General features: G+C 41.5%; 1 protein-coding gene across 1 annotated transcript; it reads left to right on the forward strand.

Moving 5' to 3' along the window:
• The first annotated feature begins 36 nt into the window (after positions 1-36).
• LOC130178559 (E3 ubiquitin-protein ligase MARCHF6-like) lies at positions 37-18,669 on the forward strand. The gene is made up of 26 exons (XM_056390903.1): positions 37-285; positions 2,296-2,395; positions 2,842-2,915; positions 3,015-3,158; positions 3,852-3,924; positions 4,193-4,373; positions 5,080-5,320; positions 5,775-5,836; positions 6,107-6,139; positions 6,571-6,622; positions 6,830-6,888; positions 6,973-7,053; positions 7,342-7,410; positions 7,573-7,647; positions 7,875-8,009; positions 8,113-8,232; positions 8,946-9,046; positions 9,245-9,382; positions 9,616-9,811; positions 9,911-9,980; positions 10,073-10,254; positions 10,361-10,495; positions 11,038-11,127; positions 11,370-11,502; positions 12,564-12,699; positions 13,842-18,669. The coding sequence occupies exons 1-26, from the start codon at positions 267-269 to the stop codon at positions 13,924-13,926; spliced, it is 2,784 nt and encodes a 927-aa protein (XP_056246878.1). The 5' UTR covers positions 37-266; the 3' UTR covers positions 13,927-18,669.
• Positions 18,670-19,365: the final 696 nt, after the last annotated feature.

Below are 19,365 nucleotides of genomic sequence, written 5' to 3' on the forward strand. Positions count from 1 at the left end.
TGGTTTCTCTTTGGTGCCATCTAGTGGTGAAAACACCGCACAATCACATGTTGCATTGAGAATGTCCTGACCGCCTGCTGATGTAGTATGAATTGAAAATGCTTTTGTTTAAAATTTGCAGATCTAACGGTCACGTCAAAGATAATCGGAGCTTGAACTAAACACTAACTTCAAATGTTCACAAGTAGAGAGTTAGCGGTTCTGCCTTGATACTGACTGACTATCCTGACTACTGTGGAGCAGGGCTGCTTTAGCAGCCAGTCAAGATGGACACCGCTGAGGAAGGTAGCTAATATTAAAACCTTATTGCCCTAATTGTTAGTGTTAACTAGTAAAACCGCTTATACTAACAATGTCTGTATCAGATCTGAACATGTTCGTAACTTCTCTCACTGACAGCGTCCGCTTTTACATTTTCTTGGACTCTGACCAAGGTTCACCAGAATTAAAGAAACCGTTAGCCAATTAGCGTTAGCTGGCTTGCTAACTAGCATTAGCTCACGTCCTTTAGCTATCAGCCGTTGTAAATAAAAAAAGCAACGCGAGGTTTCTGTTGTCTTGCTTTCATAAACACTATTACGTCTACCTTTAAGTGAGCTGTGTAACTTCCAAAGACGGACATGTCACATTAGAAGCATACGTAACCAAGCTAATTATCTAGTTACAAGCTAGTGTTGAATAAGTTTAACGCAATCGTTTTCAGAAACATTACGTTGAGTATAAATAACTAGCTAACGTTACGTTGACCGGTCAGTCCTGCCAGTTGATGAGGCTTGTTTACTGCGTTACAGCGAGTTATAACAAAGACAAAATATCGTTAATGAGAATAGCGTCTTTAACATACTCTCTACTCTTGTTATTGACATTATTACTCGGACTAGCGTTAATGTAACGTTAGACAACTGCCCCAACACATGTTTCTCTGAGCGCTGTTTATGCTGCGGGAAAGAAACTGGCCTTTAGCTTAGTGTTCAGGTGTCTCAATTTGTGATATTCTTGTTAATATTTTGAATGTAGCAGAAAGTTTATATATGAAGTCAGTCACCAATAAGTACTCTGGGTATCCTAACTGTTATTCTCTTGTATCCTGGGCTAATTATAGTTATTTTTGGTCATCCAGTGACAGGTAATCCAAAGATTACAGTTTGTCATACAGGCAGAATATGACCTGTTCTGTTCTGCACACAGGAGACACATACTCCTGCGAAATCAAATGTGCCACAATTAGAAATTTGGAAAAATCTCAAAGTGTTAATGTTTTGCAGGAAGCCTGCATGTTGTTTTCATTTTTCACCATTCAGCATTATATTTAAGGTGTGTCAGGAGTGTGGATCAACCTGACCTGTTGATGAAATGTTTAGAAAAGCAAAGTGCCAAGTTAAAAGAAATACCATGGCTTCAGAAAGTATTCCTCTCACTTTTTGCATACTTGTAAATTTAATTTTAAATGAATAAACTTCACTCAATAATCCATAATGACAAAGTGAAAACATGCTTTTAGAAGACTTTTCACATTTTTTAGGAGGAAGATGACCAAGAACCCAACAGTAATTTTAACAGAGCTTCAGAAGTCTTTTGTAGAGATGGGACAACCTGCCAGAAGGATGACCATCTCTGCATCATGCTATTTGGGTTCTTCTGAGTGGCAGGGACAGGGAGATGGGTCAGTATTGAGGGAAGGATGAATGCAGCCAAATACAGAAAGGTCCTTGAGGAAAACTTGATCCAGAGTGCACGTGACCCAAAAAGTGGGGCGACGGTTCACCTTTTGGCATGACAATGGCCCAAAAGCACTCAGCTAAGACAACAGTAGTGTGGCTTCAGGACAAGCCTCTGACTGCCCATGAGTGGCCAGCTGAAGCCCAGACTTAAACCCCACAGAACATCTGTGCAGAGACCTGAAGATGGCAGTTTACAGACGCTTCACATACAGTCTGACAGAGCCTGAGAGGATCTGCCAGGAAGAATGGGATAAACTGCTCAAATCCAGATCTGCAAAGCTTGTAGAGACTTTCCCAAGAAGACTCAAAGCTGTAGCTGCTGCCTAAGAGGCTTCTACAAAGTATTGAATTGAGAGTCTGAATACTAACAGATATTTCAGTTTTTAATTTTTAATAAATTTGCGAAATTCTATAAACATGTTTTAACTTTGTCATTTTGAGTTATTGAGTGCAGACCGAATCTAAAACACAATAAAATGTGTAAAAAGAGAAAAGGTCTGAATACTTTCTGAAGCCACGGTTTATCCTGAAATTATATTTTGCTAAGTTATGTTATTGTGTGCCCACTGTGCAGCGGACATCTGCAGGGTCTGTCGGTCGGAGGGGACCCAGGACAAGCCGCTCTACCACCCCTGTGTCTGCACGGGCAGCATCAAGTTCATCCATCAGGAATGGTATGTTCAATGGCCAAGTTGTTATAATGTAAAATATGTTTGGTTGCATTATTTTCTCCAGCCTTCCCCTTTAGAAATCTAGCTTTATGGTTAAAGTTAGGATGGCACCTGTCTATCTCCTCAGTGTGTTTGCTTTCACAGATGTTGAAATGTTTTGGAAAGAGTCATGAGGGGATGTTAGAAACGAACAGGGATTGTAAAGAAGAGATTCCTTTACATCAATGTCACTGAATATAGTTTAAATAATTACACACCTGACAAACAGTATCAACAGTTAGACACAAACTGAAAGGGAAAATATTTTTGGAAAAGGAAGCATTCACTTTTCAGTTGTGATCATGGAAAAGTTGTGTGATTTTACTGCAGGGCCAAAGTGCAAGTGATGTAAAGTTTCTATAGGATAAAAAAAAGGGGGAATCTCACACGTTGTCTGTTTGTTTCCGCAGCTTACTGCAGTGGCTGAAACACAGCAGAAAAGAATACTGTGAATTATGCAAACATAGATTTGCATTTACACCAAGTAAGTTGTTTTTTTTCTTCATATTAAGTATGTATGAAATTGTTACGAGCTCCTCTAAGTAACTAATTATCAGTATCTCACTTCCTGTCTTTTTGTCAGTCTACTCTCCAGACATGCCATCTCGCTTGCCTGTCCAGGACATCTTTGCGGGGCTGGTCACCAGTATTGGAACAGCCATTAGATACTGGTTCCACTACACGCTGGTGGCCTTCGCCTGGCTCGGCGTGGTGCCTCTCACAGCATGTAAGTCCCATCATTCCATTGTAATAACCAAACAAAAGGAGATTTAATCAGCAGTTTTCCTATTGTTACCGCATATTGTATTCATTCCCCAACGTCCAACAGAGTTTAGGCAAAAACGAAAGAGAAATTGAATGTTCAGCGGTATTTTACATGTTTAAAAGAACTTGAGCTCAATATAACAAATAAATAAGATCATTCATCCTAGTGCGCAACAACAAATTAACTCACATGTTTTAAGCCGCAAATGACTGCTATTACTCAAGTGGAACTAAGCTTTCATTGTGCTTACTGGCCAAGAATATTGTTCGCCAACCTTTTCAGTTGTTAAGGGATGCAGTGTTTCAACGTTCAGTAGTTCAACATAGTCTGAAATAAACTTTTGAGCTCACCTGCTTAAAAAAAAAAAAAAAAAACTTGGACTTGCCTGAAAAATGTCTTCCAGTAAAAATAAATTCACTTTTAAATAAAGTATAACAACTCAATCTGTATCTTGTATCTCAGGCACTATGATTCACTTGTGCTGTAAATAAATGCTTTAATTCAGCTTGACGTCTAGTAATATTCCCATGAAAGTTACAGATTTGAAGCGTAGTTTTTAGCTCAGCTTTAGTTTCACACCTGTTGTCGGTTGAAGAAAACGTTCTCACAATGTTGTTGTTGACGTAACCGTTTCCTATGTTGCTTTCCTGACAGGTCGTATCTACAAGTGTTTATTTACCGGCTCTGTGAGCTCTCTCCTTACCCTGCCATTAGATATGCTTTCAACGTAAGTTTGTTTCTGGTTTTCTTCTCTCTCACTGTTCCTATATATCGCAGGTCTTTGTTTTCTCTGTATCTTATTCACCGGAGTTGTCTAAATAAATCCACAAATATAGTTAATGTCTGTTTGATGATTATAGGCTGGTTATTCATATTAGCTCCTTCTGACTGTCTTTCACCTTTTTCCTTCCCTTTATTCAGCTGTGTATTAAAGTTATGTTTGAAATTATTGTAAAAATATAGTAAATCCATGTGTGTGTCCTCTGTTCTCGCAGACAAAACCTGCTTGCAGACTGTCTCCAGGGTTGTTTTGTGGTCACTTGCACGCTGTGCGCCTTCATCAGCCTGGTGTGGCTCAGAGAGCAGATTGTCCACGGTGGCGCTCCTCAGTGGTTAGAGCAGAATCAACCGCCTTTGGTTCCCAACCAGCCCAACGGCCCTGCACCAGCTAATGACGTGAGCTCACTTTATGCTAAACACAACTAGGCTCCTTTTTCTAGCTGCACATAGAGCAGCACAGGTAGCGTATTGGACCACCGGTGCACTCTGGCACAGTTGGCACATTGACAGGTTCATATCTGTAAAAGATAAGCTAATTGAGTCTATAATTTTACTACTACAGAGTTTACTTAAGGCATTCAATTTTAGTTTGATTAATGACTCTTCAGGTTTATTTAAAATTAGACTATTTTATTATCACACGAAGTTTGATTAAAAGCCACTTTTTTGAATTAGTTGAAAAATAATTAAAGCAAGTTTAACTGTCTCCTGCACTTTGCCAGTTTTCTGTGCGAGGTCACATTTGTTTTTTTTTGCCTGCGTGCTTTGGCCAGCATTTCATCTGAGGGAAAACTTCAGGACTGTTAAGTTTTCTGATAGAGAATGTGCTCGCCAAGCTAGCGATCACATTTGTCTGTGTTTTCACCAAATTAGTAAAGCAGTGTTCGCCAGATAATGTCACTCTTCTGCTGTTATTAGTAAGAAGCAATGCGCTGTAGGAAGAAGTGACTGGCTGTTGCTGATGGGTTTTTTATTTCCCATGTTGTAACCGTCAAGCTGTCCTTGATAACTGCCAAATCCAAAACTGAGTACGGTTAATGAGCAAATAAGAGCTCAAATATTACCTCATGTAACTAACTAGTCGCTCATTATGATTGCGCAGGTTCCAGGTGGTAACGCCGCAGCCAACGGCCAGGCGGCTGCAGACGCCGCAGCAGCCCAGCACCCTGCAGACCCCGCGGCAGACGGCCTGGCTCCTGCCCACCCACACGAAGCTGGCGACCAGGGAGACGAGGCGGAACTTGATGATGACGAAGATGACGACGGGGAGGAAGACGAGGAGGAGGAGGAGGACGAGGAAGGCAGGGAAGAGGATGCTGCTGATGCCAATAATGGAGGACAAGGTCAGTGTGAACATAAGTTTTTAACAACTTTTAAAATAGTGGTTTTCGAGCTCTTTACGTATCATTCTGAAAGTGGTAATCGTGAAGGTTTTCATTTAGATAAGTGTCTTTTAAATGACTCTCTATTGCCAAATGACGCAGCATTATATAGAAGTCCTCGCAGTTTGCCGTTTTTATGAACTGAGTGTCTGAAGTGACTCACTCGCAAAATCACAAGGGACAAGAGTGACTAACACAAAGTTATTGACGTCTGTGAGACACTTATTGAAATGAAAATCTTCATGATTGCCACTTTAAAGATTGAGTACTTTGCAAAGCTTTTTTCATGAACTTGTGTTTTCATTCTTCTATAATGGTTTGCATGAACTTTAAGGAGCAGCAACCCTACGTGGTGACGGAGCTACGGAGGAATGTCGTAGGTGTTCTTACTGTTTTTCGATTCTCCTTTTTGCAGAAGATTTGAACTGGAACGCTCTGGAGTGGGACCGTGCAGCAGAGGAACTGACCTGGGAAAGGGTGGGAACCTTTTTCTGTATGTTTCCTGCCCCATTAAGGGCTGTGATGTAGCCGGGACATGAAACTAAAAAAGCAAAGTGTGAGGAGGGGGGCAGGTAGTTGGCAGAAACATCTCTCTGAGTTCTTGTTGTTTGTGAGTGACCTTCTTCTTCGTGTTACTAGGAAGTTTTAAATGTATTAACAGCAGCAGAGTCTATCGTAAAACCAGTCGTACATGTTGAGTTAGATGAATCATAAGGGATGATTGACACTGTCCTCTTTATGTCTCAGATGCTGGGGCTGGATGGCTCTCTAGTTTTCTTGGTAAGTGCACACTCTTTCTCCTGGAGTCTGCATTAAAGGCTGTTCTGCTATATTTCAACCTGGTGTATTTCCCATTAATGTGACCCTCTGGGTCGAGCTGACTTTGAACTCATCACCTCCATCGTAGAGAGTCACGGAAACGAGGACTTGTGCAAAACAATATTCATTGGCTCAAGTTGCACAAGCCTCTTGCAGCTTTCCAAGTAAACGTGGGAACACCTGCACACCTGCTTACTCCTGCACTTATCCAATCAGCCGATCATGTGGCAGCAGCTCAGTGCATAAAATTACAAGAAACACGCCAGGCTGGATGGAATTATTATGTGATGATGTAATAAATCCATAATCTTCACTGCAACTGTAGCTAGACGTTGTGTAATATGTGTGTGTGTGTGTGTGTGTGTGTGTGTGTGTGTGTGTGTCTTCTGTAGGAACATGTCTTCTGGGTGGTGTCTCTCAACACACTCTTCATCCTCGTCTTTGGTAAGTTAAACCTGTGACGTAGTGATGACGTACACACAGTCGTTATCTTTGAGAGATGATCAAGCTTTCTGTATATTATAATTCCAGGGGTTTACGCTTATTTAAGAAGTTTATTTTCACTGTAGTTCAGCGATGGAAAGACACTTGGTGTAATAACGCTCCACCACACTGTCAGTTCCACCCTGACCTCCCTGTATTTCCCTTCAGCTTTCTGTCCGTATCACATCGGCCATTTCTCAGTGGTTGGCCTGGGCTTTGAAGACCATGTAAGTGCACAGCAATGCATGAGGAAACACTTTATATTTTCCATGCAGTGATTGAATTTATGTGATATTATATTTTGTTTGCAGGTCAAAGCTTCACACTTTGACGGGCTCATCACCACCATCCTGGGCTACATCCTCCTGGCCGGAGCTCTCATGGTCTGCCACGTATCCTCTGCATTGATCAAGTTACCGCACATGTATGAAATTACCCACAGTATGTCTTGATACGTAGTGGTTCACTGTGGTTGTGTTTCAGCTGTTCCAGAGTAATTTGTGGTTTGTTTTTGGTTTGTTTCGTGCACAAATATATTTCCCAAATCAAGGCCACCACTTTGTTCTTAATGAAAATGTAAGTTGTTTATATGTTAGAAATGCTAAATTGATAAGTTAAAACACAGACTGGGTATTATTGATCTCACAGTTTGTGTCGGTCCTTAACTGTGCCTCCTTTAGGCGCTGGCTTCATTAGTGAAGTTCCAGCGGTCCAGACGCCTCCTGGGCGTCTGCTACATCGTTGTCAAGGTAAATTAAGAGACACACGACTGGAGTGTTTCCCAAAATCTATCTCGTGTTTGTTTTTATCAGACTGTCGACACTCCGCTGAAACTGTAATTAGCAAAAATTATGGTTACAGAAACAAATTTTGAAAATGGAAACTAAATGGGATTTGTATTTTTGTCACAGGTGTCCCTGCTGGTCGTCATGGAGATAGGCTTGTTCCCACTGATTTGTGGTTGGTGGCTCGACATTTGCTCGCTGGTAAGACTATTATGCAGAGTATACTCAACTGATCCTGTTGATACAGTCTAACCAAACAGATTAAATGCACTGCACACAGATTTGATGAACATTCAGTTCGGAGAAGAAATACAAAAATCTCAGTATCTACATTCATCGAACCAAATCCTAAAAATGAGATTTTTAAGGAAGTTTTTGTCATTAGTGTTAAAACACAAACAAAAAGCCTGTCCCTTTGTTCATCGCAGGAGATGTTTGATGCCACCCTGAAGGACAGGGAGCAGAGCTTTGACTCCGCCCCTGGTACCACCATGTTCCTCCACTGGCTGGTCGGCATGGTCTACGTCTTCTACTTTGCCTCTTTCATCCTTCTGCTCAGAGAGGTAACGTTGAGGACCCCAGCCAGTCACAATCACATACTGTGCTCTCACAAACCACTCATAATACTCCCAAATGTCCAACCTGTGGATGTGTGTTTGTGCACAGGTGCTCCGGCCAGGTGTGCTCTGGTTCCTGAGGAACCTGAACGATCCAGACTTCAACCCAGTCCAAGAGATGATCCACCTGCCCATCTACAGACACCTGCGGAGGTTTATTCTCTCTGTGGTCAGTCAAGCTTCCTCCTCTTCTGCTTTCCATCGAGCCTGATCTTCAGATTCACCGTTGTCGTCTTAAGTAACACAGATTTTGTTGAGATAAAGAATAGTCAAGTGGAGAGAGAGAAAATGAAAAATATCTAGAATCATAAAAACAGTCTAGATGTGCATATAAACTGCAGAAGCATATTTTGGGGCTATAAATGGTCAGCTCACCTAAATTTACAAAAAATCAGGTTTTAGAAATATCCATCTTTGAGATTTCTGTCTCCATCCCAGCACAATGGAGGTGATGAAATTTAATTTGTGCTGCTCAAAGCGCTGAAAAATGATCTTTTAAAAATTAAATTGGCAATAAAAGTGAGAGAAACTGGATCCCATTTCAAACTGTGGATATCCACATGAACTGATTTCTTTGGAACGACTTTCCATTCGAGGAATAATCTGTAAATATATTTGACGGTTTGTTTGTGGCTTACGCAGCATAATGAAATACTTCTATAAAGACGTTATATATAATATGAGTGAACTGACCCTTTGACCAAATGAGTCTCTCACAATAAAACATGGGGAATATTGATCTTGATTATTGATGATTATTACCGAAGTTGAATCTACTGCACATTGTTTGAAAATGCGCATTGAAATGTATATTGTAACTTTGTGTATTGCACTTTAAAATCTTGTGTGTGTGTGTGTGTGTGTGTGTGTGTGTATTTCCAGGTGGTGTTTGGTTCCATCGTTTTGCTGATGCTTTGGCTTCCTATTAGAATCATTAAACTGCTCTTCCCAACCTTCCTTCCCTACAACGTCATGCTCTACAGGTACATGACAGCACATCAAACTGACGTTCAAATTCTGTCTGTGTGTGGAAGTTAGAGGTGATATAGTCTGTTCAAACATACACCAACATAAGATGCCGCCAGAGAACCAGAGCTGCCATTTCTAATGCCTCGGATGGTTCATTATAAACTGAATTGTGTGAATTGTGTCAAGCTGTGGTTTACTTGCTGTCACTGCAGCGATGCCCCAGTTAGCGAGCTGTCGTTGGAGCTGCTGTTGCTTCAGGTCGTGCTGCCGGCGTTGTTGGAGCAGGGTCACACTCGGCAGTGGCTCAAACGGCTCGTCCACGCCTGGACATTCACAGCGGGATACATGCTGTGAGCTTCACACACACACACACACACACATACACACACACACACACACACACACACACACACACACACTCTGCGATTTTATTTGTAAAAGGAACAGCGTTATCTTTGTAAAATTAGCGCAGTGTTCATATGACGTGGCGAGAAGAACCTCAAATCATAATTGTCTCTCTGTGTCTTATTACAATGAATGTGAAGTGACATAATGATAAAGTAAAAAAATAATTGCCCCACAGTGACCTTCACTCTTACCTGCTCGGGGACCACGAAGACGACGACAACCAACCAAACAACAATCCTCCCGGTCGCCATAACAACAACCGGATCCCCGGGCTGGGGGAGGGGCTTCACGCCGCCCATCAGGCTATCCTGCAGCAGGGCGGTCCGGTGGGTTTCCAGCCGTACCACCGGCCTGTCAACTTTCCCCTCAAGGTGACCGACGGCGTTCTGGTCCTTCGTGTCATATTGTCACTGTGCTGCTGTTAATATTTCTGATTCTTCTAAATCTCTCGTGTGTGTTTGCTTGTTCAGATCGTTCTGTTGGTCGTCTTCATGTGTGTGACGCTGCTGCTGGCCAGTCTGATCTGCCTCACGCTGCCAGGTAAGTTGTGGCCCGCAAGCAGGTGCTGCTCCGCTCTCGCTCGTTCCTCCCGACCTCCGCTCTTACCCGTCCTCCTCTTCCTCCTCTCCCAGTGTTCGTGGGTCGCTGGCTCATGTCTTTCTGGATGGGCAGCGCCATGGTTCACGAGCTGTACACAGCGGCCAGCGGTCTATACGTCTGCTGGCTGTCCATCCGAGCCGCCACCGTGCTGCTGTCCTGGATGCCACAGGGCCGGACTGTCATCCTGATCAAAGTCCAGGAGTGGACGCTCATGGTAACGCGGATGTCCCTGTAGTCTTCCGGCCAAAGCCAAAAATGAAGCCCGTACTGTGATATGTGATAAACTGCTGTGTTTTGATTGGCTGACCTGTTGAAAACAGATCCTGAAGACCGTCGTGGTGGCCGTCCTGTTGGCCGGGGTGATACCTCTGCTGTTGGGTCTGCTGTTTGAGCTGATCATCGTCGCTCCTCTCAGAGTCCCACTGGACCAGACACCACTCTTCTATCCCTGGCAGGTAGGACCATGGACTGTGTGTGTGTGTGTGTGTGTGTGTGTGTGTGTGTGTGTGTGTGTGTGTGTGTGTGTGTGTGTGTGTGTGTGTGTGTGTGTGTAATCATAAATTGGAGTATTTTGCTGCATGTGTTGTCAGTAGAACTGGGTATCAAACCTTGATACTGTTTTGGTGCCGACTAATTAGTGAAAACCCAAACGTCCGATGTCAAGTCAGTGAGTTTTAGAATGTTTTATTTTTCTTGTTGATGCTGTTTGTGGTTAGAAGACATTTAACATCTGAGACCTTTGGCTTGTTTCTTTAAATGAAATAAACTGTTGAGTAGAGAAACACAACATCATTAACGGATCATTAACAGAAAGTTAGGTGAGGAAAAACAACTGCTTTGCTTTATCACAAAACTCACGTCTAATGACACTAATGTCTCAAGGACACAAAAAGTAGGTTTTGCAGAAACCTGATGCTGATACTAAACGGTTGCTGATGTTTTGAGACACGCCCGTCGCTGTGTCTCGGTTGTTAATTGGCTGACGTCTGTGTGGCAGGACTGGGCGCTCGGCGTGCTCCACGCTAAAATCATCGCCGCCATCACGCTGATGGGGCCTCAGTGGTGGCTCAAAACCGTCATCGAGCAGGTCAGTGACACATCTCTTGACCTCATAGGATCACTGTCATTAAATACATTGTGAAAGTAAGGAAGTATATATGTTTATGATCCAAGTACAGTGAAACATATTTGTCACATAGGAGCATATTCAGATAACTCATCCACATTTTCTCGGGGGGTGGTTCGTTACGAAGGACAGAAAGCTGCTACTGGAATGTGAAATAATGAAGTGAAATAAAGCAGTCGGTGTCTTCCCTCTCGCTGCTGTAGGTGTATGCCAACGGAATCCGAAACATCGACCTCTATTTCATCTTGCGAAGGCTGGCTGCTCCAGTCATCTGCGTCCTGCTGCTGTCTCTCTGTGTGCCCTACACCATCTCTAAAGGAATTACACCTCTGCTAGGTAAGTCTTCATGCATGGTTATGTGTCTGGGGTGAGCGAGGATTTTCCTGGAACCTTAACACACCTTAACAAGCATCGGTTTTCAATGAAGTGGAGGAAAAGAGGACGGATTCACCTCTCCTCCTTTTTCCCTCTTGTCCCCTTTCACTTCTCCAGTTTTCTCAGCCATCAGCTCAGCACCCATCAGAGGGTCAAGGAAAAGCCTAATGAAGAATAATACCTCTCGGTTTTTATTTTCCCGACTCAAGGATTTTAATATTCATTAGAGTGATGCTGACACACCAGAAAAAAACAGCATTTGTTTGACTTTGCAAATAATACTTATCTCCATTTGTTGTATTTTAGCTGCAGGTTTTTACCCCCGACAACAGCTTCCTTTCCAAAATGCAATATCTCTTCTATTATCTACAAAATCCATTATGAGTTCTTTATACTTTGTGAACTGCTTGATTTCGAGTTGCAACAAGCGATGATTTAAAGGAGCTATTTGCAAGTTTTGCTATTGCTATGTAGCCGCCGCCGTTATGTTGTTTTGCAAATGGACTAAATTAGAGACTGTAGCAGATGAGACTCAGACAGAGGTAACAGACACTCAGATATCATCAGGCCACAGCACAGCATACTAATTTGGATACAGGGCTCATCTGAGGAGTGCTTTTTATGCAGAGCCTACCCAAGGCACCAATTTCACTTTGTTTTTGATGCTGACTCGAGCAACACTTGCATTTAAACAACTAGTCAATTAAGATTTTCCAGCCCCCTGTGGAAACGAGGATTTCAGTCATTGTGCAAGTCAACTTGCAACTGATTGTTTTTGTCTTTGATTCGCTTTGCTCCCTCAACTCTGCTCTCTCTACTGTCCCGTTAAATTAAAGTTATTAGCTTTCTGTCGTCCTCTTGCTGCCTCCCCGTCCACTGGTTGTCTGTCAGTTCCTAGAGACGGGACATCACAGTCACGCACTCAGTAAGAGGAGTTATTGTTCCAGTGTTTATTCCGTTTTCTCTTTCCTCCCTTCACCTCCTCCTCCCCTCCATCCCTCCCTCCCTCCCTCCCTCCGCAGGTGTGCAGCCAGAGATGCAGACGCTGGTGGAGAGGAGGATCTATCCGTTCCTGCTGATGGTGGTCATACTGTTGGCCATTCTGTCCTTCCAGATACGACAGTTCAAGCGCTTATACGAACACATCAAAAATGACAAGTCAGTGCATCACTAAACTCCTTCTAACTAACACAAGCAGGCAGTTTATTTTTATTCTACTTTTTTAAAAGATGCCAAATAATCTCCAAAATTACTGTTGTGAAATTTTGTGTTATTTCATTTCTAAACAAAAACGTCTATAATGTTACGACCTGTAGCCTAAACAGTTGATCTATTGAGAGTCAGCTTTCCAGTCAGCTATTAACTGCAGTTGGTAGGGGAATGCTACTGACGTACTAAATAGAAAGAGCTGGTAGTAATATACATAGATAAAATCCCCTGCAGTGGTTGAGTCTGAGTTTATCTTGCAACATATATTGTCATATAGTGAGTTTTGAGGAAAATCACTTATTTAGGAAGATACAAGATACAAATCAAGATGCAGTGATTCATCACACTGACGCAGAAACTATATACAAATAAATCTAAAATGGAGCAGTCCTCGCTCCAGCTCCATTGTTTGGTGTTTTAACCACTGGGAAAGTGCAGGATATGTTCTGTGATGAACATGGATTTCAAGCAGGACGAAGCCAAAGGAGAGTCTCCAGTGGTGCATGGGACAGTTGAAGGGGGAGGCAAAGACACTGCGTGACCTGAATCTGAGCCAAAGTCGTGCTCCTTCTCTGAGTCACGGCTCGAGTCGAGTCTTAACACGGACATTAAAACGCGTGTTGGTATCGCTGAGTGTGACTTGCACTTCTAGAGGATATCGTTAACTCTGATGTCCATCGTGAATAAATATCCATAAATCCATTTAGGAAAGAGACGCTCCAGAAGTTGCCTGAGAATCATTTCCTTCAGTGTAAAAGTGATCTGGTGATAGTTGTCTGTACACCCATGGCTACTGTGCATATTTGTTCCTGAATAGGCCTGTTTATTGGCGTTAACATGTTCCCATCTATCAGCAAAAACATTTGTCACACTGAGCTTCATAAATCCAATTTAGTTTTCTCTGTCGTCCATCCTGAGATATTAAAGGAAAAGCTATTTTGATGATAATAATATAGCGAAACGTCTGACGGTTGACCATGATGCACATAATTTACCTTTAACCGGCACAATGCAAAAAGAATGACACATGAACATGGAGTACTACAAACTACCGAATTGCTGAAACTGTTTTTTCCTGATTCTCTTCCCAGATACTTAGTTGGACAGAGACTTGTGAATTACGAACGCAAGACGGGCAGGAGCACGTCCACCTCCTCCTACAGCACCTCCTCGTAGACCTGACCCTGGCTGTGGGATCAGTGGAGCTGACTCACTCTGCGCAGCACTGGGGAGCTAACACCGGCTCCTGTGGTGAAACCTTTTTGTTTCCTCTCTGCTCGGCTGTCAACTTCACACACAATCTATAAACATTTGACTGCACGCTGGTTATTCTTATTCACCGACATCTACTGCAATCACAGGGTCGGAGACGAGGGCCTCGAGGAGTGAAAACAAAAGAGTCTCGACTCAATTTCTGAACCAGGTTGTTATCCAACCTGTAAAAACCTGCCAGTGCGACAGAACAACAACTCTTCTGGCTGGTCGTCCTGTCTAATGTGTTTTTGTCTTCACCGCAGCTGACATTTAAATTGTAAAGGTTTGAGATGAAGTCGGGTCAGTTGAGCATAGCTTTTACCTCAGATTGTGCTTGTGTTGAATTGAATATTGTTTTGGTCACACTGAGCGTCTCTTACGGGACATTTTCTGAACTGCAGGGGAGATATTTGAACTATAATGAGGACGCCTTTAGTGGTTCTGTTCCAACGGTAGATTTGTCTCTAAAGGCGCCCGTCATCAGATTGAGGTCGTCAGTGACGAGGAGGGACATACATGATGTAGCAATGTGATTGTATATTTTTAGATGTTTTTATTAGATGTGTTTTCATTGAGTCTTTCTTTTTTTTCTTTTTTTACATTTCTGGAGTGAGCTGTTAGATAATCCTTTGAGGATTTCTTTGAACTTAACATTTTAGAAAAAGAAGAAGATAGTGACATTTTAGACAGGCTTCTGCTTAAGATGTTCTCCTGTGAATTGCCAAACAGTCGTGGCGGAGTACTACCCTCCTGAGCTTTCCGTTGGTTACGGACACTTTAAAACACTCAAATCCACCTTCAGGAGGGGAGTTTATTCACCTGAAAACAGCCCATAAAAAAAACTGGAAAAGCGGCGATTCAGAAATTCAGAATGTGCTTGTGTAAAACTCTGAATATTTTATAGAAATATTTATTCTCGAAGAATTTTTAAAGCCAATTTTGTGCCAAACTGGTCGTCAGTGGCTTGTAGTGCTGCTAATCAGCTGTTCAGACTCTTACCTGTCTCTTACCAACTCTAAATGACAAAACACTGAATTGAATCATTTGAACAAAGTGTCTCATCTGACTGAAATGCAGGGTTTCCTCCAGGAAGTGGATGTGGCTGCTGTTTACGTTTTTGTGTTCATACATTCTAAAAAGTTATTTTTTGTTTGTTTTTTTTGTTAGTTTTTTTGCTGTCGCCTGCAAAGCTCAATCAGTCAGGTCGTGATGACAGTGTAACAGTTGCCTACCTAAATACATGGCCTTCGTAGTGTGATCAAACGTATCCTTCTAAATTATCACTGTATTAGAATGGGTTGCACCACTCAAACTAATTCTCGTGAATTGTTATGTAAAAATTAGCATAACTGCCATGTGTGAACTGTTGCGTAGCTACAGCTAATTAATACTAACTCTGAAACTCATATTTTTTTCCTTGTATGCAGTTTTAAATGAAACAAAGTCAAATTAAACATAGATTGACCCCAAAACTGTTTTTAGCAGTTGTGCTAAAGCTACGCCACAGTGACTTCCTTCTTACACAGCTGATTGAAAGTTACTGTTAAGCTGATTAAAGTGAGTTTTAAAAAAAGAGTGGTAAAAAATCAAAGTTTTTAGTGCGGGTCAAGCACCCAGAATACTGGTTCCTACATTTCCCATAATGCAATGTTTTTAATTAGAGCCTCCCTGCCTGTTGAACATAATTTTTAACTTGTAGTGCAGACTCTGATTTTTGAGCCTCACTCTGACATCATAAGGGTAATCATCATATATTCTGCCCCTTTAAAGCAATAAACAGGCAGCAAGAAAACAAAAATTATTTTTAAAAAAACAAAAAAAAGGAAACAAAATGAGTGCCAACATGTTGCATGTGTGAAGTTTTTAAAATGTAAAATCACGTGTTGACAGAAAACATCTACCCCGACACAAACACTCGTCCTCCGCAGTTTAGATACTTAAATCTCTTCACATCATTTAAATGACTGAACACCAGCGCAGCTTCGACCCCGTGTGGTTCTGTGTAGTTTAGTGTCAGAAAACTTTCCCCTCTCTGGTCGCAGCAGTTTAGTTTCTCTCCGGCGTGGATACACCAGTTCACACTCAGACTCCTGTGTGAATCTGTGTCTGTTCTTGTTACTGAACTGAAACATTTCCTCACATTTCAGTCTTCAGTCAGATCTGACTCTGTTTGTCGTCTGTGAGTTTGTGAGCCAGTGACCCCGCTGTCTGTTCTTCTTCTTCCTCCTCTTCTTCTTCTTCTCCCCCTGTGAATCAGCACGTTGATGTGATTATATTATTGAATTTCCTGCTCTGCTCTTTAAAGGAGGCTTTTTACGTTTCAATTAATTCAACGCCACTCAAAAGGTTACGTTTCACATATGAAGAGTAAATGCTGCACGTGGCGGACAGGAGTTTAGTTAGGTCAGTTGTGGAGACGCGGGGACATCAAGAGGTGAAACACTCTTGTGATGTCGGTACTGATGCTGGCACTGACAAGACTCTGCTTCTGGATCCAACAGGATTCTCCTTCTTTGATCCCTGACTGACTGTCGTGTGGCTCCATGTGGGAGCTGAGGAGGTAGTTGCACCCTGAGACACTCACTTTCATCTGGTTTTCTTCTTTCTTTTTTAACTTTTTTTTTGTAAGCAGTGAGTTTGCTAGTTCTGGCTTTTGTATCTTCAGGTCTTTCTAAGGATAAGAAGTAGCAGGGTAGCACGAGGAACTCTTATCGGCCATGAGTGCGGGTTCCTGTCTCAGCTCACTGTGGTGATGGAGAGATGGGAGATGCATTGTCCTATCGTTTGTTTGTGTCGGCTCTTGACCGCCTCCTCTTATTTCTCTTCTCTCGAAACATCTCAGACCAGGTTCCCCTCAAATGTCTTGCAGTTATGTTGCAGGGAGGAATTACACAATCTTCCCCTTACAGACGAAAGGCTGAATTTATGAGCAATAAAACAAACTCCTCCTCGGTTTAATTATGTTTGTGGTTTTGCAGCTACAGCTTTATCTGGTCTGGTAAGACCAGTAGCTAAGAGGCTAAAGTGAGCAAACTTCAGTTTGATGTTGTTGTGTCACTGACATTATTACTAAGACAGGAGACTTGTTCGTTGTTATGCACTCGGTGTCCCATTCATTTAATTCTCAGTTAGATTGACTACTCATGTCTTTAAAGCTGCTGGGAGGTTTTGGAAATGAAAGGATATGTCATGTGCCATTAACCTGTAATTTCCACTTCTGGCCACAGACTTACAGGTTTGATACTGACTCTGGTGATTGACCTGATATTCTAAGAGTAAACGCCCACCTGAACTGACTCTGTTGCAGCGTCAGTCACAAACGTATTAACAAAATATCCACAAGTTGTAATTTAAACATTCAGTAAATATGTTGTTTACAAATCAACAAGCTTTCAGGATTACAATAAACAAGAACAGCAAAAAATGTTCCAAACACATTTTGTGAATATGTTTGTGATTCGTTTGTTGAGGTTTAGGTGAGAACATTGCTACCACTGTCATACCTGTATGCTGAATATTAGACCAGAGCCAGGAGATGGTTAGCTTAGCTTAGCATAAAAACTGGAACAGGGGAAACAGCTACCCTGGCTCTGTCCGTAGGTTAAAGTTGTTTTCTGGTTTTATATGTACAAAAAAACTAATTGTATAAACATCAGTCTGTAGTTTCACACGGGGTTATATACTGGAACTGTTTCTTGGCTGGGTGCAGTGACTCTCCGCTGATTGTCTGGCAACCTCAAGATACGACGACGTGTTCTCATGTAACTCTCGGCAGAGCGGATCGTACATATCGGACATATTTCCCAAAATGCGGTGATGATGTAAAAGCCTCCAGGTGTTCGCGCTCGCTACAGAACAAAACCACTACGGTTAAAGTACGTTTGAACCTCTGAAAAAACTAGAAGCTGTTAGAATATTTATGACTGAAACAGGTCCTGTTCTTTAAAATTGCTTCTTGTTGCCAGTGAAAACTGAATCACATTCTGTGATGGGGAGATTTTAGATGTTCTTTTGTTTTTTTTCTTTTTAACAGTCATAGAGGGATTAAGGTGTTTTGTTTTTTTTGTCATTCAAATGTTTTTATGTGCTGCACTTTATTACACAGTTTGCAATCATTTCACAATCCATTGTAACACAGTCAACATCGGCGGGTTAGTGTGTTTTTATTTTCCCCTCACTGAGACTGAGAGATGTCAATATTTCACTGTGGTGACTGCACAATGGGTTTTACTTACAAGATGAATTCAAGTCGAGCATTTGTTTGTTTTTTTGACACTGCATTTGTGTTAGAAGTGTTTTTTTGGAGTTTGGTAAATATAAACTGCTTTTCTATTGATATGGATTGTGAATAACATTAACTCTAGTGCTGACAGCTGTAGTGCTGCTGTGTGGAATGCTCACATCATATATATATATATATATTGATATATATATATATATATATTGATATATGATATATGATGCTATGAAGTGACCTTTTAGTATCTTCTTGAACTCAGCTGGACACTTCCAATTTTGGTCTTGAATTTCAATTTCTAGAAGCAAATGATTTATATTTTTATATGTGCAAAAAGCAGTGGCATGTACTGTAACATAAAGTTATACTTTAAGGTCTATTAATTGTTGGTTCAGTAATATGAAACAATAATAAATCGTTGAAATGAATTCTTTGAGTGCTGTTTCTTAACAATATGGTTTTCAAACAAATGTCGTTCATGTTTGTGTATTTTTGGCTTACAGCTGTGGTTGGAGGAAAAAAATCCTGCATCACAATCTTTTTTTTTTCCAGACCTTTCTCTAATGTTTAATTTTTTTTCTGTGATAATTACTGAATAATTTAACGTCCGCACAAATTAAAAATAAACATGCATTTGTATCTCATATGTGCGTTTCTTGGTAACGTCTTATTCAGGCAGAAGTACGTCACTTGTTTGTGAAGGAGCCGTTTGTGGGGGGACCCGTAAGCTTCTGAATAAAGGGATAGCAGAGAAAATCTGCCTCTCTACACGTCTACAGCTGCAGATCTCAGCTCTCTGTCTTACGACGATTAACCACAATTTCCTCTAAAATAAGTTGAAACTGACTAAATTAATTGGCATTCACTATTCTCTGTTCCATACGCAGTAGAACAGACGTGATGCTTTTGAGTTTTTGATATAACATTTGTAATAAATATAACAAATGAAAATGACATGGACAAAAGTATTGGGACCCTGAACCTAATATTTTGTAGCACAGTTTCCTGCATGTTTCTTCTGCTCTCAGTTCAGTCCTGAATGTTCAATCGTTATTATTAAAATAAAAAGTGCATTATTTGGCCTCCATGTTGTTATGGGGTTGGATGTGGGCCACCAAGATTCT

The sequence above is a fragment of the Seriola aureovittata genome, chromosome 12 (assembly GCF_021018895.1).
Source record: "Seriola aureovittata isolate HTS-2021-v1 ecotype China chromosome 12, ASM2101889v1, whole genome shotgun sequence".
Taxonomy (NCBI): Eukaryota; Metazoa; Chordata; class Actinopteri; order Carangiformes; family Carangidae; genus Seriola; species Seriola aureovittata.